General features: G+C 42.5%; 1 protein-coding gene across 6 annotated transcripts in view; it reads left to right on the top strand.

Annotated features, from left to right (window-relative positions):
- The window catches only part of TFDP1 (transcription factor Dp-1), a 98987-nt gene that overhangs the window by 23204 nt on the left and 48896 nt on the right, over positions 1-26887 (top strand). For all 6 annotated transcript variants that reach the window (XM_077813887.1, XM_077813917.1, XM_077813895.1 and 3 more), the window contains one exon: positions 3745-3811. In XM_077813887.1, coding sequence (XP_077670013.1) covers positions 3745-3811 — 67 coding nt within the window. The remainder of the gene's footprint in view (positions 1-3744; positions 3812-26887) is intronic.

Below are 26887 nucleotides of genomic sequence, written 5' to 3' on the forward strand. Positions count from 1 at the left end.
GGCTGGCTCTGGCCGGGTGGCACAGCCGCCAGTCCTGGCGCTCTCAGTGGCATGGTAAGGGGGTGGGGAGTGGGGGGGTTTGGATAAGGGGAAGGGGGTCTTGGGGGACAATCAGGGGGCAGTTGGATAGGTGTGGGAGTCCTGGGGAGCCTGTCAGGGTGGGGGTGTGGATAGGGGTCAGAGCAGTCAGGAGACAAGGGGGGGGGGACTTCGATAGGGGATGAGGTCCGGGGGGGGGGGGGGCGGTTAGGGGTGGGGGTCCCGGGAGGGGGCTGTCAGCGGACAAGGAACGGGGAGGTTTGGCTGGGGCAGTCAGGGGGCAGGAAGTTGGATGGGGATGAGGGCCAGGTTGTTTGGGGAGGCTCAGCCTTCCCTACCCAGCCCTCCATACAGTTTCGGAACCCTGATGTGGCCTCCAGACCAAAAAGTTTGCCCATCTCTGTCCTAGGTTTTTACTTACAGAAAAATTAACTCATTTTTGTGATCTTCTAGAAGTCAAGCTTCACTCAGCACAGCTATAAAAAGCTATCTGAAAAGTTGCTTGATTTGAGTTATCTTGAATAAAATAAATGAAACTAATCAGGAAACTGCACATGTGCAAAGGAGATCTGATTGACAGCAATCTGTTGAGCTTGACTAACTCCTTATGGTATATGGGAGTTTTAATTGCAGCCTTCCTACACCAGCTGGAGCATCTATGTTTGGAAAAAAGAACTTATGCTGGAAAATGTGCTGTTAGTTTGTACTGTTTCAGTCCCTCGGGATTCCGCCGGGGGTGGGGGTGGGTGAGGGTAGTTTTAATTTACATTTGAGGCTCCATTGGAGTGTTGCTGGCCAGGGTGGATTTGATTTAAATCATGATTTAAATCATGTCAGGAAGACTCAATTTAATCAAGGATTTCTACATAGAAGTGTGTTCTTGTTGGTTGTTATAACCTTAATACATATTCTTCACAACTCAGAGATAGATGTTGGTTTCATTTTTAGAAGGTACACACGAGACATTTTTAAGTGATTTATTTAGAAAACTTTTCAGATTAGTTTTACAGCTATATCAGATAATGAATGATTGTTTGGTTATTTCATTTACCAAAGGTAAATGAAGCAGATATTTATGAAGTCATTTGGAGGTGAACTATCTCCGATTCAACAGGTTTATCATTAATATTTGGAGGATTTGCTTGCCATGCTGTATTAAGAGGAGAACATCACCAGACAGACATTTAAATTGTATTATTTAAACAACAACGTTAAGTATTCTGGATTTTTTCTTCAACAGCAAACATATAATATTTTAACAAAACAAGCATGTGAATTTTTGAATTTAGTTAAACATTCAAGGTTTTTAAAATCAGGTTTGTTTTTGTTAAAATTGTTTTTAACTAAAATAGTTAAATGAAATATTTAAAAAAAAAAAACCCCAACAAATCGACTGTCAGCCAGGTCAACATGACAAACTTAAAATATTGGCTTCTGCAGCTAACTCAGTCATCTTCACCTTCATTTTCCTGTTAGTTCATAATCTGGAAAAGAAAAACAAGCTTTCCTACTTTTTCAGGTCCCACACGATTTCTCAGTTTGGAATGAATTAGTCCAAAGGAAGAAAATATTCTTTCAACACCCGCGGAAAAAACTACTGCTGTTAGAAGGGAGATTATCACTTCGACAGTCTCTGAATTGAAGTGCTTAAATGACTTCCACCAGTTCACTGGTGTGACTTTCTTTAAAATATCATCAGCAAACATATTTCTTGAATGGTGCACCCTTAACTCTGAAGTTTATTATAGTTGGCATTATGGAGGGATGACTGCTAGATGTCCATGTCATAGCCAGCTCCTCTTTTTCAGCAGTTAAGGTTTACTCTGGTACCGAGTATTGAGAATATTTGCAAGAAAATGAGCTGGAGATAGTTCTTGTCCCATATGGTTTTTTAATGCTTGTAATTTAAACTCTGCAATGGCATATTTCTCTTTTTAAGATTTCACTCAGTTCCTTCCATTTTCAACAGCGTCAGCAATAAAACCGCTATTTCCCTGCATTTTGTTCAAGGCTACAGAAATAGGCTTCAGGGGACTCGGCATGCGTTCAACATTTCTCTTAGCCCAACGTTGAGAACTTTGGGTGTGACAGTGCCATCTATTTTTTCACAATTTTGTTCACAGACTGTCATCAGATTAGGCCAGTTCTTGAGATAGTGCTCAAAACCTTCCACTACTGAGATCCATCACACGTCTTGTGGGAGAGTTAGCTTGGTTCCTCCCACTTTTTTTCAGAGCAGCTGTTGGAAAGTGGTTGTTACATGTGCCAAATTCACAACTACAAAAATAGGGAATAACTATTTAGGGTTAGTAGTGATGAAAAGGTTCTTTAAGTTGTAGAGGACCACAAACTGAGTTGTCAGTGTGAAGCACCTGCAAAAAAGGTTTAGTAGTATTCTCGGGTATATTAACAGGCGCATTGTATGTTAGACACAGGAGGTAATTGTCCTTCTCTACTCAGCACTAGTAGATCCCAGCTGGTTCTGTATCCAATTTTGGGCACCACAGTTTAGGAAAGATGTGGACAAATCAGAAAGAGTCAAGAGGAGAACAACAAAAATGATTAAAGGTTTAGAAAATTTGACTTATGAGGAAAGGTTTAAAAAACCTGTAGTCTTGAGAAAAGAAGACCAGGGAGGGACGGGACGGGACTTGATAAGTCTTCCCTCTACATAGAGGGTAAATGGACACACATCAGACATCAGGAATGGTAACATACAAAAGCCAGTAGGAGAACAATTAAATCTCCCTGGACACCCAATAAACAGATTTAAAAGTAGCCATCCTTCAACAAAAAAACTTCAAAAACAGACTTCAGAGAGAAACTGCTGCGCTACAATTTGCGAACTTCATTTGCAAACTTAACACCATCAATTTGGGCTTGAATAGGAACTGGGAGTGGCTGGCTCACTACAAAAGCAATTTTCCATCTCTTGGTATTGACACCTGCTCATCAATTATTGGGAGTGGACCACATCCTCTGTGACTGAATTGGCCTTCTGCATTGGTTCTCCACTTGTAAGGCAACTCCCTTCTCTTCATATGCCAATATATATTTGTACCTGTATCTGTAATTTTCACTCCATGCATCTGAAGAAGTGGGGGGGGGGGGGGAGGGTTAACTCATGAAAGCTTATGCCCAAATAAATCTGTTAGTCTTTAAGGTACCACCAGACTCCTAGTTGTTTTTGTCCTTTTCTACAAACTGTTGCCATATGGGGCCTGGCTACTAACCTGTTTAGCAGTTAAGTTCAGGAAGTTGAGGCTTATTGATCATTAAGAGGAAGCACATATATGTATACTTATGACATTTATTCTTTACTCAAGACTTACTATAATTTTACTGGCTGTCAATTTTATAAGTATATTCTGGATAATGAAGCAGAAATCTGTTTTTCTGTCTCCCTGCTTTTTCTTGTGGGATGGTCTTAGTGATTTTTTTTTCCTGTGGAATATGTCACCGGTATAGTTGTTAGTATGGTATTTAAGTATTTTAAAGAACAGACGTTTTCCACAAAGCTTTATTTAGTACATACTTTACCTTACTGGCCATTATGGGGTGGAGATACTATTGTTATTGAGTTGCAGTTTTAATTTGGAAACCTGGGTTGGGGAAGTCTTAACAAATTACATTAGATCTTTCAAAATTAATAGTAAAGAAAGTAGTTTTCTATAGATATTGTAAATCTTTTATTTTCTTTACTAGGCTGGACTAATTGAAGCCAATGGAGAACTTAAGGTTTTTATAGACCAAAACCTTAGTCCTGGAAAAGGTAAGAAAATACTTTATCAGAAAGATACTTCCACGTTTTGGCCTTGTATATACTTAAGTGTATTATGGGCAATAGAAGCCCTTGACAACTGCTTCCTTAGCACAGTTTTTTATAAAGCTTTTCTTATAGCTCATTTTTATACTCTAGTGAATCAATTCTGCAGATTTACTATGGCTACAATTGTGTGAAGTTCATTGGTGGTTCAGCTGGCATTCCATAGGTGGCCAGTCATTAGTGTAGCTGCACAGGTGCAGCCACCTAGCTTAGACAGGCAAAGGTGCTGTAAGCCATGATTTGCACCAGTGTATTTTATCAGTTGGAGAAAATGCATTAGTGCAAATTGCCGTTTAAATTGTCTTTGCCTGTCTCGGCTAAGTGCTTGCTAATCAGCATGGCTACAGTAGTGGTTGGCTGTCAATATCTACCCAGGGAATTTGTCCAAGTTACAGCCAAGGCCTGGGATAGTGTTCTTAATATAAATCTTCTTAACTAGATAATTCAGTTAGATAATAGCTGCATTTGTCTAAGTCTTCACTACTTCAGTGATCTAAACATTTTTTGTACTCTCATAGGCTATAGAATTCTATTTCTATGTGTCACATGATCTCTGATACTAAACTCCAAAACTGTTGCAATATTATGTGCTGAATGCTTCAACTAGCAAAGGCAAGAGAAGCACACAGCTTATAATTTACCAGGAAATTTGATTCCCTTATTTCCCCCTGATTCTATCTGTAACCCTTCAGTTTGTACTCTACTTGTCAGCAGAAGTATAAAGCCAGACTGGTGAGTGTAGGTGTTGAGCATTAATTGTAATATATGGGTTCATAGTTTTTTCCTCTTGAAAACAAAACAAGGGCTTGTCTTTGATTTTTGATTATTTATTTTTTTTAATTTATCTTTTAAAATATCCCTATATACTCCTATCATGCCGAGCTGGTCCTAGTGGCTTTTCATGGTAGATGTGATATTTCCAGCATAGTGTACTCAGAGCTGTTGACATGAAGCAAAAAGAGTTAGCAGTCTGTATCTAGGTAGGTGAGACTTCCTTCTGCCATGACCCTCCACCCCCATAATTGAAGTGAATGCTTCATTCCCTTTTCAGTTCACTTAGCACATAACGCCCACACTTTGTATATTTTCTTGATATTTGTGAATCACTTTTAAAGAGTAGAATAAGGAGAAGTTTATTTTGAGTTTCAAGGGTAACCGAAAAGTGATTGGAAAATAAGTAGGGCTTCATTTCAGTGCCTTAAGTGTAATTCCGTATAAGATTTTCTCTAAGTGGTTTTAAATAAAGTTTGTGCTAGCCCTGCAGACTCTGCCTGCTGTCTAAAAATCAAGCTTTGTTCTTTTTGGCTTGTGCGTCACCACCAACAAGATTCGGCAGTCCAAATTGTGGCCTCAGTTATCCTGTGCAGTATTTTCAATGGGGTTACAGGTGTAATTGAAGGCAAAACTTTCCCTGTTACTGGAACTTGTTTAATAGCTCTTTTTATAGAGGAGCTAGAATGGAATCCAGCAAACTTGATCATAGTTATATACACTCTACAGTGTTAACAGGAGTTTAAAGTAGTAAATATTTTTGTCACTAAAATATCCAGGTACCTCTTAAGATCTGTTGACAAAGGCGGTGTCAGTTTTACATGGCTGCTTTTTTGACAATATCTGTACCTTATGGTTTGGTAGGTATTTTTTTAAAACGGGCATTTCAAATCAAACTGTATATGATGTAGCAAAGAAGAGTTTGTTTTCATTGACTGACGAATCTATAAATTGCGTATCGTTTTTTAAGAGCCCCATCCAGCTCCCACTAAAATTGATGGAAAGACTCGCATTGATTTCAGTGAGCAGGAATCAGCCCTCAGTGTTGGATTGAAACAGTGAGAGATGCCTATTGGGCTGTAATATTTCTATACTTGTCTGTTTATTATGAGTTGCTACTTTTGAGTGTGTGATCAGATTTTTCTCCATTCTGGTTCCATGAGGAATGTGGTGGCAAAAAGGTATACCCAGAGTCTGCTGTTGAAGGCTTTACCTCCTGATCCCTCAAATTTGTATTTCAGTTCTGATAAATTTTAGCATGGAAAATTGATTATAGCTACCATGAAGTTCTTGAAGGATGTCTTTGAGAAAACGTGAACCTATAACAGGGAGACTTTGGGCATGGGCTCTGTGTTGTATAAGCTGTGGACACTACCCAGGCTGGGAAAAGTCCTGTTGTTCAGAAGTCCAGGACAAGTAGGAGTGCTACCTCCTCATGGAAGTGTCCATTTTCCTCAGTTCTAAGGTGCAGTAACATAAATCTGCCTGTCAGATAGGGAGAGTAGCTGGAAGGGTTCAGGGGGTTGAGAGGACTTAATGGTAAGGAAGAGAGAAGATAGAGCAGAGCAATAGAACCTTCTAAACTGTAGACCACAGTTAGATCAAAGGCAGTTGTTGTCTTTGCCAGAACACAAGTGATAGTTTCAGTTGCCAACCAAAGCTGAGTGGGTAAAATTGGCTACAATTTGATTGTCTGCTGTGAAACAGTTTGATTTGATTTGGGGCTTTCTCTAATATTTTGCTACAGCTGACTTTTAAAAAAAAAATTGAAAAATGACTGGAATACATCAAACTATCATTAGAATTTTAATGGCTGATCCAGTGACAATTCTGTAGCTGAACAAGAATTGGTACACGTCAAATTCTGCTACAGCTGATCATATTGCACAGAAAACTGCTTTGGGAATTGCAGGTAACAAGATTCAATAACTCAAGTCAGAACTAGTTGCTCTGAATTCAGATTGTGTAGCAGTGAACATGAACTGTTTAAGTGTCATGAAGGCCAACTTTAAACAAGAAACTATTCATGCTGTGAACTGCATCAATCATAAATTTGAACCTTGATATTCGGGATCGCAAGAGATTATCTAAACAGCTGAAATGTATTTTGAAAGATCTTTTCAGATCTTATTTAAGTCCCAAAAGACCCCTTCAGTTAGTGTTGCCTTTGATGCAGCAGTGAGCTATTTTGGAATATCTTCAGTATAAACTGAGTTAGTAGTCAGGCCAAAGCATAGCAAAAATGACTAAAAATTATATTTTGCCTGTCACCAGTTTGAATCATATTGCAAAAAACTGTATGAGGGAGTGATGTAGCTCAAGTTATAAACATTCTTAAGGATAATTTATGAATGTCTATCTTGGAAATACAATTGTAATCACCATGGCAATTGAAGACTCTGAGCCTCTCCTTGAGACATAAAAAAAATCTCTAGTTTGGTGCTTTGCAAAGCCTAGAAAATGCTTGATGGAGCTTGCAGCAGTGGAAGGCAATATTGCTGTTTGTCTAAAAAGTTCTCCTTAGGGCTGACAGATTTGAAGATTTGGATCTTCAGAGACACAGTTGTCAAAAAATAAGATCTATATGTTTGGTATCTGTGTTCAGTAGCAGATTCAGATTCATCATGTTACAACAAGCAATATTCATGTGGTTTCAGTACTTTGGCTCCATAAAGTGGCTTATTCTTTGAACGCCTCTGTGCATTCTCACTCATGAGATATGGTGCCTCTGGTGTTATACTGTGCAGCTGTGTAGAAAAGCAGTGTCTGCTGAGTGCAAGGTGCAGGAGCACTCTTGTGCTAGGATGATGTCATCAGCTCCATCTGTATATGGGAGTGCACCCACGCACACACCTCAGTTCCTTCTTCGCAGCCACAGAGAGCTCATGGAAATACCTTTCCTGTTCATGAGGCTAGTTAGGAACTATTCAGAGAAAACAAGCTGTTAGTTTGTTGTTAGTGTTAGGTTACTTGGGACAACTGGCCTCGAGTTATCGCCAAAATCATGGCAGGTCTTGAACCCCATAGAGGGTTCAAAAGAGATGCAACCCACTCAGCTATCTTCTCTGAGACAAAGACATGTTTGGTGTCTTCTGTCCCTGGGAGAATTGCACATAGTATCTCAGTGCACAATTTTGCCATGCTTTTATTCCTTGACTGAGGAATGAGGGGCATCTCAGGGTGCATGTTCATTTGACTTTGGTACGCTTCCAGTTGGACTATCCTGGTACTCCTGTGGGAGGTTTTGAGTTCTGGGTCTTTGCCAAGGTCTTCTGTAAAGACACCTGAGGCACATCAAGCTGCTCCTGATTTGTTGTCTTCCCTCATTGTCGAGCCTGAGGTCCAGCTCCCCAAGACCAATGCCTACAGTGGCCAGGCTTCCTATCCAGTACTTTCTGGAGCTGCAGACTTCACCTGGGCAGTCTGCACTGGCACCAAGGCCTATATCTGCACTGAAGACTCATTTGTGCCATTAGTTAACTCCGTGACCAAAAGAGCAGTTTTCCAGATCTGTGCGATCCTGATCTGAGGAAAATGAAAAAGTATTCAAACTCACAGAGAGTTTGAGGAGGAGGCAGCATTGTTTTCCTTTTCTGCCGCTGGCATGTTTCCTTTAGGGACTCTTCCCAGAAGAGGGCTGGACAGTGCAGAACACATGTTTTGGGAAAATTTGGAACTGGGAGTGTGTTGGTCATGCTGCTAATAGTAACCAAAGCTGGTGGAAGCCAGGGTGTGACTGAAGTCTTGCTGACAGGCTGCTGGGGTCAGAGCTACTGGACCAGGACTACAGCTATACACAGACACTCAGGGTGTGACTTGCATGCTGGTGGACCATTTGAGTAGCCCAGGTGGGGAGCTACAACAGCGAAGCATAGTGAGGTACCCAAGTTTGCGGGGCAAGCAGTGACACAGCCCCTCACTGGTCTATATTGCACACTGGAATGTGATAACCCACTTTTCCCTTAGAAGCTGTTGTCTGTGTCTCAGTTGCTTGACTCTGTATATTGGTGTTTGCCACCAACTTCAGTCAGGAACATCCTGGAGGAACACTGAATCCCTTCAGTACCAGTGTTACTCTGGGTTTTCTGAACCCAGAGCACTGGTAACTTAATTGTTTCTCTCCAGACACTGTCAGGAATAAATCAATGGGGACACAGCTCTTTTGTCTTAGATACAAACCAGAGTTCTTTTACCTAAAGCTAATTTATTAGGTCTCAAGCGCACACACATAAATGCTATAGCAATAGGTTCAGAGTATCCTGAACATTATAGGTGATGGTTTCAAGTGATCACCAGCTAGGCTTCCAGGGGCCCTCCTTTCGTACAGTTGATAGGGGGTTTAGGTGTTGGCTCCTTGCCCTAAGAAAAACTCCTTCAGACTGCTCTAAAGTCTTTTGCTTAACTTTTTATTGTTAACTTAAACAAAGCACATAACTCCTAGTAGGACACCAATTCTCCTAGTTCCAGCAAATAACTTCTTATCAAAGCATTTCTAGTATTTCTAGTAATAACAATAAAACTTGTATGTTGGGGCACTTAAAACCAAGTTCAGCTGTCCAAACAGTCCTTCCACTCTCATGGTTCATTAACTTTGTTCCATCCTCCCAGTCTGATTAGCAAAACTGCAATCATGCAGCTATTTGGCCTTGCCTCCCAGAGCCCTAATGATGATTCCTGGCTATGTGGCGGTTGGTTTTATGCTAGTAGTGGCTGGAGACACAAAATGGCTGCCTGCTGTAATGTCAAGTTTAATTCTCCCATAACACCAGCTGTGCATGTTCTGCCAGCCTGCTGCAGAGAGCTCAGTTGCATTCCTTTGCCAAAGAATCCCATTGGCATGGAAAGACGTGCAGAGCCCTCTTCAGTTACTTGTGTGGTCCTACATAGAGAAGTCCACGACAAATCTCTTAGATGCCACCAAACTCAGCATGACGCTGGTGTTAACGTTAGCATTGATACCCCTCTTGGCACCAGAGATGCCAGCGTGGAGAATTTGCCTGGTGCCAACCCTACCCCAGGTGCCATTTTCTTTGAGTATGCACGTGTGCTCTGTATACCCAGCACTGTCAGTGGAGTCATTAGACCATGGCTGACAAGAGTTTATGTAACCTGTGCTTAAAAAAACCCTCCAGTGATGGATACTTCATAGCTTCCCTATTCCAGATCTTACCTACCTTTATAATTAGAATGTTTTCCCTAATCTCTAACCTAAAGCTTCCTTGCTGCAGATTAAGCCCATTACTTCTTGCCCTACCTTCAGTGAACATGAACAATCGACCAGTCTTCTTTATAACAGCCCTTAACATGTTTGAAGACTATCAGGTCTCCACTCAGTCTTCTTTTCTCAAGAAACATGTCCAGTTTTTAACCTTTCTGTGTATGTTCAGTTTTCTAAACCTTTTCATTTTTGTTGCTCTCCTCTGGACTCTCTCCAGTTTGTCCATATCTTAAAGTATGGCACCCAGAATTGGACATACTACTCCAGGTGAGGCCCCACCAGTGCTTAGTGGATTGGGACAGTCACCCGCCTTATTTTACATATGACAGTCCTGTTAATATGTCTCAGAATATTAGCCTTTTTTGCAACTGCATCATATTGTTAGTTTGTATTCAATTTGTAATCCACCGTAACTCCCTGTCACGGGGCGACGACTCACCGGTGCGGCGCCTCCTGTCAGTCATCCTGGGAATTAGCTCTACCAGCCAGGACTGCCCTCTGCAGGCCGGTGTCTCACCTGCCGCTGGCCCGTGTCCCTCCTGGACCCCAGTGCCCTTCTAGATTAGGGTTCTGCCCCCTGGCAGTACCCCCTCAGTCTGGGTCTCCCCTCCCAGGAGAATCCCCAACCCCCTATCCCTCCCTTGCCTCAGTGGCTACTGCTAGTCATCGTCTAGCCCCCACTCCCTGGGGCAGACTGCAGTCTATGAACCGCTCATCATCGGCAAGGGGGGGTTGGATCAGCTGCCTCTGCCTATCTCTGGGCTGCCCCTTTGCAGCCCAAGTACCTTTTCATAGGCCTTTAACTAGGCCTGCAGCCTGGGGTTTTGCGAGGCTGGAGCTCCCCAGCTCCCTCTGCCCTTCCCCAGCACTGCTCCATCCTAGGTACCCTTCTCAGCTCCCTGGCAGCCAGGTCCTTCTCTCTCAAGAATCTAGAGAGAGACTCTTGAGTCCTTCTGGCCCACTGCCCTCTTATAAGGGTCAGCTGGGCCCTGATTGCACTGGCTACAGCTGTGGCTGCTTTCCCAATTAGCCCAGCTTTCCTTGCTGCAGCCCTCTCTGGGGCTGCTTTATCCCCTTCCGGCAGGAGCGGGGTTACCACCCCGCTACACTTCCATATAATTTTCTGTGGTACTATCACCTAGCCAGCTATTCCCAATTTTGTAGTTGTGCATTTTAATTTTTCTTTCCTACGTAAAGTATTTTACACTTGTCTTTATTTAATTTCATGTTGGTGATTTCAGATCAATACTCTAATTTGTCATGGCTGTTTTGAATTCTAATCTTATCCTCCAAAGTGCCAGCAACCCCTCCCAGCTTGGTGTCCTTTGCCAATTTTATAAACATACTCTCCACTCCATTATCCAAGCCACTAATGAAAATATTGAATGATACTGGACCTAGGACTGACCCCTTAGATACGCCTTCCCAGTTTGACGGTGAACAATTAATAGCTACTTTGAGTATGGTCTTTCAACCAGTTCTGCAGTCACCGTTATAGTAATTTCATTTAGGCCATTTCCTTCTTTACTTTTCATTTAATAATGTCAAAGTCGCATTCCCCATGGTTTCAGGATTTTTTAACTAAATGAATGGCATTTGTCTATTCCCTACCTTCTCCCCAACTCTTAGCCCTCTTGGACATAGCTACTGCTGCTTGTTGGCGGTGGTTTAATTGGAGGTGGTCTCCCATTTTCATAGAGCGCCTGGGGCTCTGCTGTCACCCGGCATCCTGGGGCGCCTGGGTTCCCTGGCGGCCAGCCCCATGTCCACCGGGGTCCCCGGCTGCCGGGTGGCGTTTAATCATTAACAGAAACCAATAAGCATCAAGCTTACCGGTTAAACTCTTACATCCCTACCCCCCGTCTTCACCTCTGCCTTGGAGTTTTCTATTTCCAGACATTATATAGGCTAGGGAAAAGAAACTGAGATGGGGGAGCACGCTTTCTTACAGAATGATCTGATGGTGATATCTTAGTGCAAGAATGTTGAGCTCCCTTTCCCCTGCATTGGACACTACTCTTCTACATGATTCCACAGCTCATAAGCAGAGGCACCATATCCTTTTAATGTGGCTGCATAGACACAGCTCTTGAAGAACAACAGTTACTAGTAAGTAAGTCCTTTTTTAATTAATTATTGTTTTATCCAATTATTGTGGTTTTGCAGCCTAGAGGTGGTCTTTGGTCAACAAGTTGGGCCATTTTGACATTAGAAGTAACGCAGCCGTTCACCATTTAGAGCTAACTTGAATGCAACAGTTTTGTTAATTTGTAGGAAGGAGATTGGAAATGTGTCAAAAGTTCTCACTGATAGATTACTTAGCCCAGCTGTAGCTGCTCTCTAAGGAGCATGCAGTCACAGAATATCTTAAGCATTGGTGGCAGAAAGATTTCCCATGACACTTAGGCCTTGGTTTCACTGTGCATTGAGACAGTGCTACCAGGGTAACTTGGGCAAGAGTGCAGGGGAGCCCTTGCAGCATAGAGCGATTGGGACTCAGGGAATAGGCTTTCCGTGTTCCCCCATCACCTACCACAGGGCTCACTAATACAGCTGCCTAAACAAATAATCAATTGCAAATAAAAGGGTAGCTTCATCAGTAGGTTTTCACCTGCTTTGTGTTGTGCTGGCAATGCAAAGCCTCTGTAAACTCGGATTAATTGGCTGGTATGCTCTTACAGCTTTGTATTGCATGGTGAATCTGCCCTTAAAAAAAATAAAGTTGATACAATCGGTCAGGAATATTGCATGGTTTAATTAATTGGGTTTCTTGTTTAGTGTTCATGTATGAAATAGTAATTAAAAAAAAAAAATCCCAGATATTCAAACAGTTAAAATGGAATTAAGGTTGAGAATATGTGTCAATAATTTAAGAATAAAAGGAATACTGTAAAACCAAACATTATGAGATTTAAGTTTACATTTAAAAGAAAGTCAAACATGTTAAGGTAATAAATGTGCCGTAACTCTGCTCTGTAGTAATGTGATGAGGGGGGGCAAACTAAATTTATTTTTATAAAAGACAGATTTTATCTTGGACCACAAACACTAAATTACCTTACTCATAATTGTTCGACTACATTGTGTATCACTCCAGGGCAGAGCTAAACATGTTTGGGTGGCTTAGTTGTGTTTTTAACTTGTTTGGACTTCTTCTAAGTGTAAACTTAACTCTGAATTTCCTGGATTTATAATGCTTGGCTTGGGAATAACTACAGCATGCCTTCTTTTGTGTATGTGTGTTGTGACAGGGTCGGGCCAGATGGCTACAGGAGAGTAATAGAAGGCAGATATATTAGCCCCAGGTTAAGTAGGTCCCTTTTCCCTGGGTAAGGTAACAGGGAAGGTTCCAGAACAATCAGGAACCTTCTGGAGACAATTAAGACAGACGGGCTGATTTGAACACCTGCAGCCAATCAAGAAACTGCTAGAATCAATTAAGGCAGGCTAATCAGGGCACCTGGGTTTAAAAAGGAGCTCACTTCAGTTTGTGGTGCGCGTGTAAGGAGCTGGGAGCAAGATGCGCTAGGAGCTGAGAGTGAGAACGTGGACTGTTGGAGGACTGAGGAGTACAAGCATGATCAGACACCGGGAGGAAGGTCTTTTGGTGCGGATAAAGAAGGCGTTGGGAGGAGGCCATGGGGAAGTAGCCCAGGGAGGAGTTGCTGTTGCACAGCTGTTCAAGGAGGCACTCTAAACAGCTGCATTCCACAGGGCCCTGGGCTGGAACCCGGAGTAGGGGGTGAGCCCGGGTTCCCCCAAACCTCCCAACTCCTGGTCAGACACAGGAGGAGTCGACCTGGACTGTGGGTTCAGAAAAACAGCCAAGCTGAGGGCTGCCGTGAAGCTCCAAGGCGAGCAAATCCGCCAATAAGTGCAAGACCCACCAAGGTAAAGGAGGAACTTTGTCACAGTGTGTAACCTTGAAGTTTCTTATCTCTCTACTTCTCAATCTTAACATGGTGGGGGGGTTTAAAATAATAGAGTCCAGTTTTCAGCTTTGGCAATGCTTCACTATGCCAGGGGAAAGGGAGAGAGTCTACTAGAAAGTGATAGTGAAAATACTGAACTTTCTCAAGCATATCCAACCTGTTGGACTGGTGTAAGAGGAGCCATCCCGGCAGAAGAGAATTAGCAAATAGTTTCACACAGCTTTACTGTTTTGGAGGTGTTAACTTTGAAGAAAGCTGCTTCATTTTTGTCTTCATTAGTACATTCAGAAAAAAATTGTTAAATTCCGGAGGCATATTTAAATACTTGGTGAGATGCTGTTTAATTATAATCCTCTCTCCCCCCAACCCCTCTTTTTAGGATTTGGGATGATCATAGAATCAGTTGTTTCAGATGGGTGAAAAGGAAGAGAACTAATCATTCTATTTCATTGTGGTAAAACAAAATTGCTTGAATTAATCTATAGGCTGTCTAGTGAATGTGGCTCTTAAGATTTGAGATAGGCACTTGCAGCTGCCATACCAGTAGGTGGCAGTATTGGTATACAACTAGAAAATATTTTATGAACAAAAAGGTCCTTAAAATGTATTTTAAATGGAACAAAAACTATATTTCTATTAACACTATAACCAGGGTCTTCCTTGTATGTAAATCCTATTTGTGAGCCACAAAATATGGTTTTGCTTAATTTTATTAAATTTTAGTGAGTGGACTATGAATAGAAAAGGACAATTACTAAATGAAGTTGCAATTTTTAATGTATGGAATTATTTAACTGTAAACTCCATTCAGCTCCCACCCTAGTGAATATACACATTCTCTGGAAGAAGAGGGGAAAAAGTACTTCAATTTTTTCCCCTAAATACTTCTTCTGTTACAACAATTTCATGGAGAGGAGAGGAAAAACATGATGCAGTAACAGAAGGTTGAAACCTTCATTTAATCAAAACAAGATATTCTGCTCATATCCAGAAGCTTTTAAGTACTTTTTTTGGTCTTTTATTTCTTTAGCATTCATGAATGATATGTGTTTGACAACTATTGAGACTAAGGGCATGGCTAATCTTGCAGATGTAGAGCACTTCGAGTTAAACCAGCCTTCCAAGAGCGCAGTAGGGAAAGCGCTGCAGTCTGTCCACACTGACAGCTGCAAGCGCACTGGCATGGCCACATTTGCGGCACTTGCAGCGGCATTGGGAGCAGTGCATTATGGGCAACTATCCCAGCATGCAAGTGGCTTTAATGTATTTTTCAAATGTGGTGGGGTGGTGTGGAGTGTGACAGGGAGTGTGTTGTGTGTATGTGGGAGGAGAGAGAGTGAGTTTTGAGGGGGCTGAGAGCATGTCAGCATGCTGTCTTGTAAGTTCCTCTCTCTCTCACACACAGCATTCCACGCTAATTGTTGCTTTGTCTCGGAGAAGATAAGCAGCCGGCTGTCAGAAACGGAGCTTTCAAAGGGCATTTCCGCAGTCCTACAGCCGATTCCAAACAATGACAAGAGTGGCCACTTGACTTAAGGGGATTATGGAATTTTTCCGGAGGCTGATCAGAGCGCAGTAAAGCAACACCTCGTTCACACTGGCACTGCAGTCCTCCAGTGATGGCGCAGCAAACGTTATTCCACTTGCCGAGGTGGAGTACCAGCAGCTCTGTAGCCGCGGAGTCAGAGCACTCTATATGCCTTGCCAGTGTGGACGGGTAGTGAGCTAGTGCACCCGGGGCTTGTTTATTGTGCTGTAACTCGCAAGTGTAGCCAAGCCCTAAAGTCCCTCGCTATAACAGAATTGATAAATCACATAGTAGAAGTTTAAGCGTCTTACTAATGTGGCGAAAATGTACCTCAGCCCTTATGAGGCAGTAATGCCTGTAAAGAGGAGAATGTTATGTGACGTTATTGAGTTGAACTGGGACCGTATAGAACACTGTTGCAACCAAGGTTCTGTGGTGGCACCAAATCTTGTATAAAGGGGGTCAAATAAGGTGTCTAAGACAAGGTTATGGTTTGCTGGTTATGATTATGCTATCTGTTTGCATGTATCATTTTTGTATTTAAACATCTAAGTGTTGGCTCTATACTGTCTGTATTTCAAACTTATGCTATGCTTCTGGGTGACACCTCAGACAAGTTGGTGTCAGCTCTACCTAGCCTGCTTGATGCCCCATTAAGGACCATCAGCTATACAAGTGACCCATTGAGAGAAGGCAGACATGCCTTGTGACTCAGCAAGGTATGCAGGGTCCTGCCTATGGACAGAACTCTGAGGTTTTCCCATGCCATGTGATGGACAGCTTGTCTTTGGAACAAAGAAAGAAAGAAAGACCACATGGCAAAAGAATATAAAAAGCTGCTGCAGCTCCTCCATCTGGTCTTCAATCCTGCTTCTTACCTCTGGAGGGACTTTGCTACACTGAAGCATTGAACAAAGGACTGATGACCCATTTCAGCTGTGGATGTACTCCAGAGACTTGATTTGAACCTGCAGTTTATTCTGTCACTGCTGCAAGCCTGAACCAAGAACTTTGCCGTTGCAGTATGTAATTGATTCCATTTAATCAATTCTAGCTCTCATCTATATTTCTTTCCTTTTATGAATAAACCTTTAGATTTTAGATTCTAAAGGATTGGCAACAGCATGATTTGTGGGTAAGATCTGGTTTGTATATTGACCTGAGTATGGGGCTTGGTCCTTTTGGGATCGAGAGAACCTTTTTTCTTTTACTGGGGTATTGGTTTTCATACCCATTTGTCCCCATAACAAGTGGCACTGGTGGTGATACTAGGAAACTGGAGTGTCAAAGGGAATTGCTTGTGTGACTGTGGTTAGCCAGTGGGGTAAAACCAAAGTCTTCTGTGTTTGGTTGGTTTAGTTTGCCTTGGTGTGCATAGAAACCCCAGCCTTGGGCTGTAACTGCCCTGCTTTAAGCAATTTGTCCTGAATTGGCACTCTCAGTTGGTTCCCACCAGACTCAGCATCGTTACAGCCATCTTTATCATTTGGGAGAGGATCAGACACTTGCAAGAATGGATAAATGAGGCTTATCTGCCATCTATGTTTTTTATGGAGATAAGTGTGTCTTCCCCCATCCTACAACATAAGAAAGATTCTTTGCTCTTGACTTGTCCAGAAAACATCCTGAGCGGGGATCCCATTTGTTCCCTTGGGTCATGATAGGAAAGGATGCTTCAGATTTAGGATGGGGAGCCCCCTTTGAAGCACTGACTAGTTAGTATAAAAGTAAAGATATTTTCTAAGGGAAGGTGCTCCCACGTTGTTCAAATGGAGAAAAAATTCTTTTCCTCAGGAAGACAAATGTCTATATAAATATTTTTGAACTGAGGGCCATAAAACTGGCCCTCAAAATATTTCCCCCTCAAGTCGGTGAGAAATTGGGTCAAATTTTTACAGACTAAATGGTTACCATGTACTAAGTGAACAGGTAGGTGGAAACCCAGTCTCCCTTAGTAATCCATTGGTAGAAGTGGAACCTCTAGAACCAGTTCCTTTGGTCATTCACCTAATGGAGGGTAAATTTTAAAAAACAAACTAAAACCAAATCTCAGTGGAAAGGTGCTGACCAGTATGCATGGTCATTAAAAACTTAAGTGGCACATTTGAGTTTTGCCCTGTTGGGGTCAACTACAAGTCACAATGCTGTATCTGTTGTTCTGCTTGAGAGCATCAAGCGGGGGGACAAAGTCTGACAGACTTCTCTTGAATTGGGATGAAGCCTTCTCACTGATTTTCCCCCAATGTCCTTGGGAAGGTTATCAAGACTACCAGCATGATTGATCACATTAGCTTGGATGCAATATACCTAGTGTTCAGATCTGCGGTTTCTTTTATCTTTCGTCAGGACCTGTTGCTGCAGTGTGGCAAAGTGGCCTACGGAGTGTTAAGATTTCTTTACCACAGAGAATGGCTCATGGATTTCTATGGTAGTGACGGACACTTCCTGGAAGAGATCAAGACACTCCTGTTGGAATCCAATAAGCCCTCGGCAAGAAAACACTGTTGCCAAGTAGAATGAATTCAAAAGATTTGTTCAAATGGGCTGGATCCCTTCTCTCATCTGGTTCCAACTCTTCTGGAATTTCTGCTCTTTAATGTTGAAGCTCTCTTTAGCAATTGTGATGGCATCTAGTGGCCATTCTGCTTACCTTGTTTCTTTTAGAGGAAACTGTTTTGCCCCACCCTCTGGTGAAGCAGTTAACACCTTTTAGAGCTTGTACCCTCTGATCAAAGAGCCTGCTGACCCTTGATACTGAGGCCCTGTCTACACTGGCAAGTTTCTCCGCAGTAAAGCAACTTTCTGTGCTGTAACTCCTGAGGTCTACACACTACCAAGCCATTGATGGTGCCAAATGCGGACAGAAGCACAGGGATTGCTGGGATGTGAAGTAATGCATCACAGGGCATTGGGACAGGACTTAGGATACCTTCGGACCCCCTCCACCTTCCCACAACTCTTAGCGGTAGAAGAGAAGGAGGTGGTCTGTGGGATACCTGTCCAGAGTGCACTGCTCCGAATACTGCTGCAAGTACCGCAAGTGTGACTACACTATTGCGCAGGCAGCTGACAGTGTGAACACACAACAGCGGTTTCCCTTCAACACTCTCTGAGCATCACTGTAACTCACAGCGCTGTAACTCTGCCAGTGTAGACATACCCTTACTTAGAGATATTGTGCACTCTTCCGTCTCTCACTGAAAGTTTCTTTCTTGATAGCCCTCACCTCTGCCAGGAGGGTGTCCAAAGTACAGACCCTGATGGTTAGTACACCTTGCGTTATCTTCCACGAAGACAAGGAGGTAACGTTGTCTTAGCACATTCCTCACAAAAACTCTCTCAATTTCATTTGAGTTGATGTTCGCTAGGGCAAGCAGACTACATGTTTTTGGATATAAAGCCATCCTTAGATATTTAGATAGGATCAAAGCCTTCAGGAAATCTAAAAAACTGTTTTAGGGGAAAGAAACAATAGCCAGGCATCTCACCTCATTAGTACAAGCGAATTAGGCTGTGCAAGTGTTTGTCTTGCAAAGCCCTTTTGCCAGAACACTGTAGAGCTCCTTACTTTACTGTTGAGGGGGAATGGCAATATCCATGGCATCTCTCTGTAATGTGCCTTTATAGGAAATCTCTAGGGCTGCTATGTGAAGCTTGGTCAAGTTTTTCAAAATCTTGCTTTTTATGTTGGATTAGAGAGTAGATTCTAGCTTTGCGGGAGTGGTAATTAAATTGTTGATTAGCATGGCTCCTGAACCACGTCCTCTGGGAGCTCACTGTTAGCTGATCTTCTACAATGGGATTCTATGTTGGCAACATCATGAAGGAGAAATTCCTGTACTCTGAAGGTGCTGCCTCTACAGAACCTCAGTGATATCTTTCAGAACCCAGCTATATTCTGGATATCTTGCGGTAGAGAGGAATTGGAGACTGCTCATGGACATTGTGCTCTTGAGTCCATGTTCCCAACTGGACCAAGGGTTTTAAGGAGCATACATGCACCCCCAACTGATATTCAAAAAAGCCTGATGACTGCTGCTACCTGTACAGGGTTCTCCTACAGAACAGTTCTGTGGAGACAATGTATTTGGAGAAGAGGAATTATGGAATGTACATTATTAATTTCTATTAGTGTGGCACTTAGAAAATTTATCCCCACATTTCATAAAATGAGTTAAATCTTCATTGATTCTGCCTGCCTTGTTTTGGATTATGTACATTATGATCTCTGGCTGCTCCCGTGTACTTCCCCTCACTGGTGTAACAAGGGTACCTACTGTCAGGCTTCCAGCTCCACAGTCCTGAGTGGAGACCTGCATCTCAGTCCCTTCTCCCTGGGGTATTTCTAGGCTTCAGTTTCTGGCCTTTACTGTGGTGGTCCCAACAGACAGGCTGTCCAAGCATACCTGCTTGCTTTCTCTTCAGAGGTAGTTTATAGTAAAAGCACTGCAGAGAAAACATTAAAAATAATGAAAGAACTTACTTGCATGCTAATAAGATTACCAGGGATTACCGTAACCCTAATGTAGGCTGTAACTGGAATAGTCCTTCCAAACCCCAACCATGGGTTTCTTTTGAGGTCAGAGGTTTATCACGGCTTCAGCTCACAACAAGCACAGTCATGACATGTTTAGTCAGCCCTTTATACAATTCAGGAGTCTTTTGATCTCAGAAACAACAAGGAGTCCATTGGCCCCTTAAAGACTAACAGATTTATTAGGACATAAGCTTTCGTGGGCTAGAACCCACTTTTCCAGAAGCAGGTACTGGGTAAACAATGTGTTTTGCTTCCAAAGGGGTGGATGCAGAGTGGGTCACTTGCATTCCTTAGTAAACCCACTTTACACAAATTGTTCTGTAAAAAGCCTTTTGAAATTCATACTTTTCTGAGATGACATAAATCAGTCCCCTAGCAAAGTTGTATACAGTTCCACAATAACACACACTTCAAGGAGTGTTCCTATGAGTACTCCACTGTAGGTGTGTGTGCATCTCTGTGCTGCTGATTGGAGAACTTTGGCAGAGTTTGTTCAGCCCCCACATGCATTGCTCCTTGCATGCTACAAGGCTGGACAGCTGCATGGGTGAACTCTCCTCAGTTCCTTCTCAACCACCCCTGGCTAGAGACTAAGCTATAGCTGTTTCTTTACGGTTAGTTAACTCTTTTAGAATTGATCGTTTTTAGCTTCCCTTGAAGGTTTTCTTTCTTTACTTCATTTACATTTTATTGTGGCCATTGCCTTTTAAAAAAAATAAAAGGACTTCATCTTTTGCCAGCCCCCTGTGAGGGGAGCGCCCCCTTCTTGATAAGGGTATGCCCGGGAACCGGGCTTCAAAAAGTGCCTCAATTACAAGGAATCTATCCCAGTGACTGACGGACACTTGCAGTGTGTTCTCTGCCTGGGAGAGAAACACATTTCACAGAAGTCTGGCTTGTGTCAGCAACTGAAACCCTGATGCAAGAAAAACCTAGAATTGAGCCTCAAACTCCTACTCATGGAGTCTGCCCTTCAGCCTCTGGAGTCCCCCAGGAGCCCTCCCCACAGCCCTCTACTTCAAAAGGAGGTGAGCCCAGGGAGATGCCCGTGAGCCACTCACATAAGGCCTCTAAGAAAAGGTCCAGGGGTCCCATAGTGAGCCTTGATCCAACTGAAAATGATCTCCGGCTCAATCAATATAGTCTGTACCAATGGCACCGAAGCTGTCTAAATCTGGTACCCAGGGCATGCACGGTACTGACCAACAGAGCTAGTTGAGTTGCATAAGAACCCACTGGGCACAGGCAAGGAAGCACCAGTACCATTGCGGCGTGAGAAGCACAAAGATCCACCCCAGGGAAAATTCTGTTGTTATAGACGTCAACACCAGTACCACCTGTGGTACACCAAGCAATAACGGACCTTGCTATCAGGTCCACATCTCCAGCCTCATCAGCACAGGCCTCTCGGCACCAACAACCCCTGCTGGTACCGACACCTTCTGCACTTCCAGACTTCCAGTGCGTGACAGATCTTTCAGTGTCTAATGCACGGGACTTGTGTCTACTGAGTACCGGGCCCCTGGTACTGAGTTCACCCAGAGCCATTGACAGATGAGTTCCTGCCATGCACCGCCCTTCTCGTTGTTGGAGAAAGTGAGCAACAGGATGTGGTTTCCACTGTTCTTCTCCGCCCCCCGCCCCCCCCCCCGCCCCATAGGGCCCAATTTCACTTTGAACATCAGGCATATCGTCGGCCTGATCCACAGCATCCCTGGTTTGATCAGCTGTGGTACCAACTAGCAGGTCCCTTTCCATCGCAATGGCAATACTGGGATCCCTGGCAGGATCAAAGACATCAGTTCTCCCTTAACTCAAAAGTGACCCTCCCTCAGCTGCTGCCTTGAGGGCTTCTGAACCCCCTGAGCCAGGCAAGAGAGGAACTGGAGGCTGAAGTTGAGAAGGCCTGCTTCTTTGTCTCATGTGGCAAGGGTGACTGTGATGCCCCCTTTGCCATCTATGACAAATGATTTTAAACTGTTCCAGGACCTGGCATAGAGGGTGGCAGAGGCTCTACACCTGCAGGTGGTGACAGTGTCACACCACAGGCTGGTGGACATTTTACATTCTTCCACCTCATCCAGAGTGGCACTCCCTATTAATGAGTAGGACCCTACCAAAGTCACGGTCCATTTTGCTAAATGTCACGGTCATAGGACTTTAAAAAATCTTAAATTTCACAGTTTCAGATATTTAAATCTGAAATTCCTCAGTGTAGTAACTGAGGGGGTCTGGACCCAAAAGTGGGTTGTTGTGGTGGGGGGTTAAAAGGCTATTATAGGGAGGGTTTTGTGGTATTGCCACCCTTACTTCTGTGCTGCTGCTGATGGCAGCATTGCCTTCAGAGCTGGGCATCCAGAGAGTGGCAGCTGCTGGTTGGGAGCCCAGCTATGAAGGCAGCACTGCTGACAGCAGCAGCACAGAAGTAAGGGTGGCATGATGTGATATCGCCACTCATTTCTGTGTTGTTGCTGGTGGCAGTGCTGCCATCGGAGCTGGGCTCCCAGCCAGCAGCCACAGAGCATCCTGCTGCTGTGGGAGGTTCCCGGAGGTGGATGCGACCCATGCAGGGGAAGAGGAAGTCCCGTCCCTCCCCAGCCCAGCCAGGACTATCAGCTGGAGCCCAGTGTACAGGAAAAGCCTCGTGGCTGGGGCACCCTCTGCTCTGCCCCTCCCCGGCTCCAGGCCCCATGCTCAGAAGTTAAAGGGCCCTTAGCTGTGCATGGGAGGGGGGAGGACGATCATGATGCCTTGGGCAGTTGCCCACATTGCCCCCCGCAGTGACAGCCCCCCATACTGTGCCACACCCACTTCTGTGCTTTTGCTTGCTGTGGTACTGCCTTAGGAGGTGGGTTCCTGGCCAACAGCTGCCACTCTCTTGCCGCCCAGCTCTGACAGCAGCACAGAAGTAAGGATAGAAATACTGTGACCCCCCTACAATAGCCAGATTTCACAGGGGAGACCAGATTTCGCAGTCTGTGATGCTTTTTTCACAGCTGTGAATTTGTTAGGGCCCTATTAATGAGGCACTCCTGGCAAACCCTTGTGTCGGTCCCGCAAACATTCAAGAAATATTACATGCCAGCTAAAGACACGGAATTCCTCTTCTCCCATTTTCTTCTCAATTCAATTATTGTGGATGCAGTCATTTCAAAGGGCCCCCACACCAGTTTAAATCCGTCCCTTTATGAGTGGGACAAGAAGCACTTGGACCTTTTTGGCATGAAGGCCTCTTTCTATGCCACCGTCTAGTTCTGCATTGCAAACTATCAAGCTTTAATGGCAAAATACAACTATCAGAACTATGTGAAACTCAGTTTTTATTGAGCAGCTTCCTGATTCCGATAAGGAGCAATTCAAGGCTACAATCAACGAAGATCAGCTGTTGGCTTCAGAGGGTTTTTTTTCCATTTTCAATCCAAAATGAATTATATTTAGCAAGGAAGTCCTAAAGGTGCCAAAAAGTTTCAGATTGTATAACAATTGATATTAACATCTACTTTACCGCTTTACATAATATGTCAGTTATTCTCACTTGGGCCGAAATCAAGAGTCAGTGTACAGATACAAAATTACAAAGTTTTTTGGAGATACGTTGTATTAAAGAATCTGATAATTATCAGACATTTGGCAACACGGTAGACTGCTCCCACCCTTGCACCAAGGTTAGGCAAGTACGTACTAGCGTAGATTAGTTAGATTAGTATGTGTTGATATTTCTTTTGTAAGGGTTGATCAATGAGACGCGCTGAGTGCTGCGATTACGGAAAAGTGTGACGCGGGACGCAACATTTAAGATATCACAAACAGGTGTATTGCAAAAAAAAGTAATGTTTTTGTTTATTGATATATTAAGATATCGCAAGAGATATTAACCACTTAAGCTCATTTCTCACACGGGCTCCCGTTACTGGTACATTTGTTCATTTGTACATGCTCCCATATCACTCTGGCGGACTTATTTTATATGTCATCTGTTCAATGGTCTTTTGGTAGCGTTGTTTGTAATTTTAAATTTACTGAAAAAGTTGCGTGCAGCAGGCATATAAATATACAGTAAACATTTTTGCATAAATTAAGTGATTTTTGTGATATATCCAGAGCAATTGGAAAATGTCCAACATAACTTTCAGGGTGAATCCTTAGGTCATTTTAAGAAAAAACGTTTCTGTGAACACGTGTCCTAAAATTCTTCCTAAGAGAGCTCTGTCAAGGATGTGATGAAAAGTTAATGTCTGATTAATATCTCAAAAACGCTTTAATATAAGAAATGTAAAATGGATGTGGTAACAGAAATTTCCTTGTAATCAATGCTCAGTGCTACGAAGAAGGAAAAGATTAAAACTTTAATATAATGAAATTATGTCTGTCTCTTAGCGTTAGTATGTGCTACCATACTACGTCATCCAAAATTTTTGGAAAATTTGCTCTCTTTACTAAAAGGACTGTGCTTACAATTTGAATCTGCTTTCCTGTTAGTTTATTTTCAACCTTGTAACATGTAGCCTCGTTACTTCCCAACAATTAATGTTGTAGAACAGCGATAGCATGTACTAGCGCTATGGCACATACCAAATTTCATTGATATATCTATATTAAAGCATTTTTGAGATATTAATTAAAAACTTTGAAAATATTTCCAATATTTTTACTGCAAAATTTCATAAGAAAAAATAACTTGCAATTTATAAATAAAATTTATATTAATTATGTATATTAAAATACTACTTCATTAAAACTGCAAGAAACATGTTAAAATATTAAAATATACTTCAATAATAATTTTGTGTTTAAAAAAAAAAAGCGATCATTTTTGTCCAGAAAATCCAAAATAAATTTGAAGTACCTTAAGTGGTTAAGAGATCACAAGCAGGTACATTATAAAAAAATGTAATGCTTTTGTTAATTGCTTTTCGAAAATCGTAACAAGAAACATTTGGATGCGGTAGCAGCACAAGAAGATTTGGCCATGGCTTTAACAAAAAAATCAAATCTGCCCCCACGATTGATAACTGATTTATGGAAAAGGATCTCGGTGATGTCTTCACTTTTGAATTTAAAAAGTCCAAATTTGGGAAAAGCAAAGAAGAAATCGGCAACGTGCAAGATGGAAAAGGAAGTGAATGGTGAGCTCAAAGACAAGTGAAGCAAGTGCCGTGAAGAGTTGCAACCTTTGGTTACATTTTACATACCGCCATCCTGAAAACTATGCAGCTCTGGTTACAAAAAAGGGACCAGGAAGATGAGGCAAAACAGAAATCTGATGCAGCTAAACGACGTTCATCTAGCTTTTTGAAAACTCCTGGAGAAAAGATTTTTTTGCGGAGCTTCATCTGAAAAGAAACTCAAAATTGAGCAAAAAAACTTGACTCATATTTGAAGTCCTCAAAGGTTACAGTCATCAGGGATGCCAATACTTTCCGTGAAGGGCTGATGGAAATGGTTTGCTTGAGTTCAACACCGCTCACTACCTTCAGGCTAAAGAACAAAGGATTCCAAAAAATTGCAGATGAAATTGGTCGGCAGCTTGGCGTTTTGACGGGGCACAATGCAGTTCATCATTTAGTTGTCGGCACAGCTGAGCCTTCGTGAAGAGGTCAAGAAAGCTTTGGAACAAAAATTGTTCTACCTGAAAATGGATGTGGCAACAGAAATTTCCTTGTAATCAATGCTCAGTGCTACGAAGAAGGAAAAGATTAAAACTGTGGTAAAAACCTTGGACATAATCGACACTGGAGGGCATCATAAGTCTTCGTATGTGAAAAGTCAAGTAAAAGCTATTTTAGAAAAATTTGGGATCAGTGAAATGCAAGTGCTGAGCATCTGCATTGACAATGCAGCAAACATGACGTGTGCTGTCAAAAATTTCAGTGAGGGCAATGAAACCATTTCTACCTCTGAGAACGGGGATGTGGACAGAACTGTCAAAATTCTTGCAAGAAAATGGTGGACAAATTGCAGAAGGAATTCTATCCTCCATGCAGAAATGCGAAGAGAAGCTTTTTGACAATATTCATTTCCTTGCTGGAGTTTGTTGACCCACGGTATCGGATTCTTCTTACCTCAAGGGAAATATGAAAGGCAAAGGAAGGGCTTCTTGATATTGCTCGATGACTCGAAAAACAAAATCTCTTGCTACATTTGAACTCAGCAGAAGAGGTTGAAGAAAACGAAACACAACAAAGAGTCATCAGCAATTGAATTTATGGTTTCAGAAAGTTCTCATCCTTCAGAAATAGCAGGCTGTTCTCAAACTTCCGTCTCCATTCTGAACTTGTTTGAGTGTCCATCCCTGAGACGTCTTCAACCATCACAGGGAAATGGAGGTAATTCAAGCATCAATTCTTCAGAAGATGACTCCTTCGAAAAGGAATTGGATAAACAAGAAAGACGCCGGCAAGTTTCTGTGATTCATAATTGTATTGAAGCATTATTCGAGAGAAACTTTTGGGAAGATTGGTTTCAGAGTAGCAGCTGTATTAGTCTGTATTCGCAAAAAGAAAAGGAGTACTTGTGGCACCTTAGAGACTAACAAATTTATTTGAGCATAAGCTTTCGTGAGCTACAGCTCACTTCATCGGATGGGAAGATTGTGAGGCGATGGAGCCTATTGGTAGGCTAAAAGTCGTCTGTTTTTGAGGCCATTCACAGCTACCCACACCACATTCAGGCTGCCTGTAGAATTGCTTCGAGCATGCCAACAACTCAAGCTAGTGTAGAGCGACTGTTTTCGTCTTTAAAGTTAATTTTAAATGATTTGCGGCAGGCTGTGAAAGATGACTTGATTGCTGCAATAATTTTTTACAGACTGAATTATGAAGGTTTCTAGTTTGTATCATTGTTGATATTTAAATTGTTTTAAAAGTCTGAATAAAAATGTTTTTTCAAAATTACAGTATGCACTTTTTTATATAGTTAAAAATTAATTTGAGTAGGAGCACGGAGCGGAGTCAGAGCGGAGCTGAAGCAGTCATTATTGGTGCCAGAGCGGAGCAATTCAAGAATTTGATTGCTCCAAATCCCTGGTTCATACAGT

Source organism: Eretmochelys imbricata, chromosome 1, assembly GCF_965152235.1.
Source record: "Eretmochelys imbricata isolate rEreImb1 chromosome 1, rEreImb1.hap1, whole genome shotgun sequence".
Classification (NCBI taxonomy): domain Eukaryota; kingdom Metazoa; phylum Chordata; order Testudines; family Cheloniidae; genus Eretmochelys; species Eretmochelys imbricata.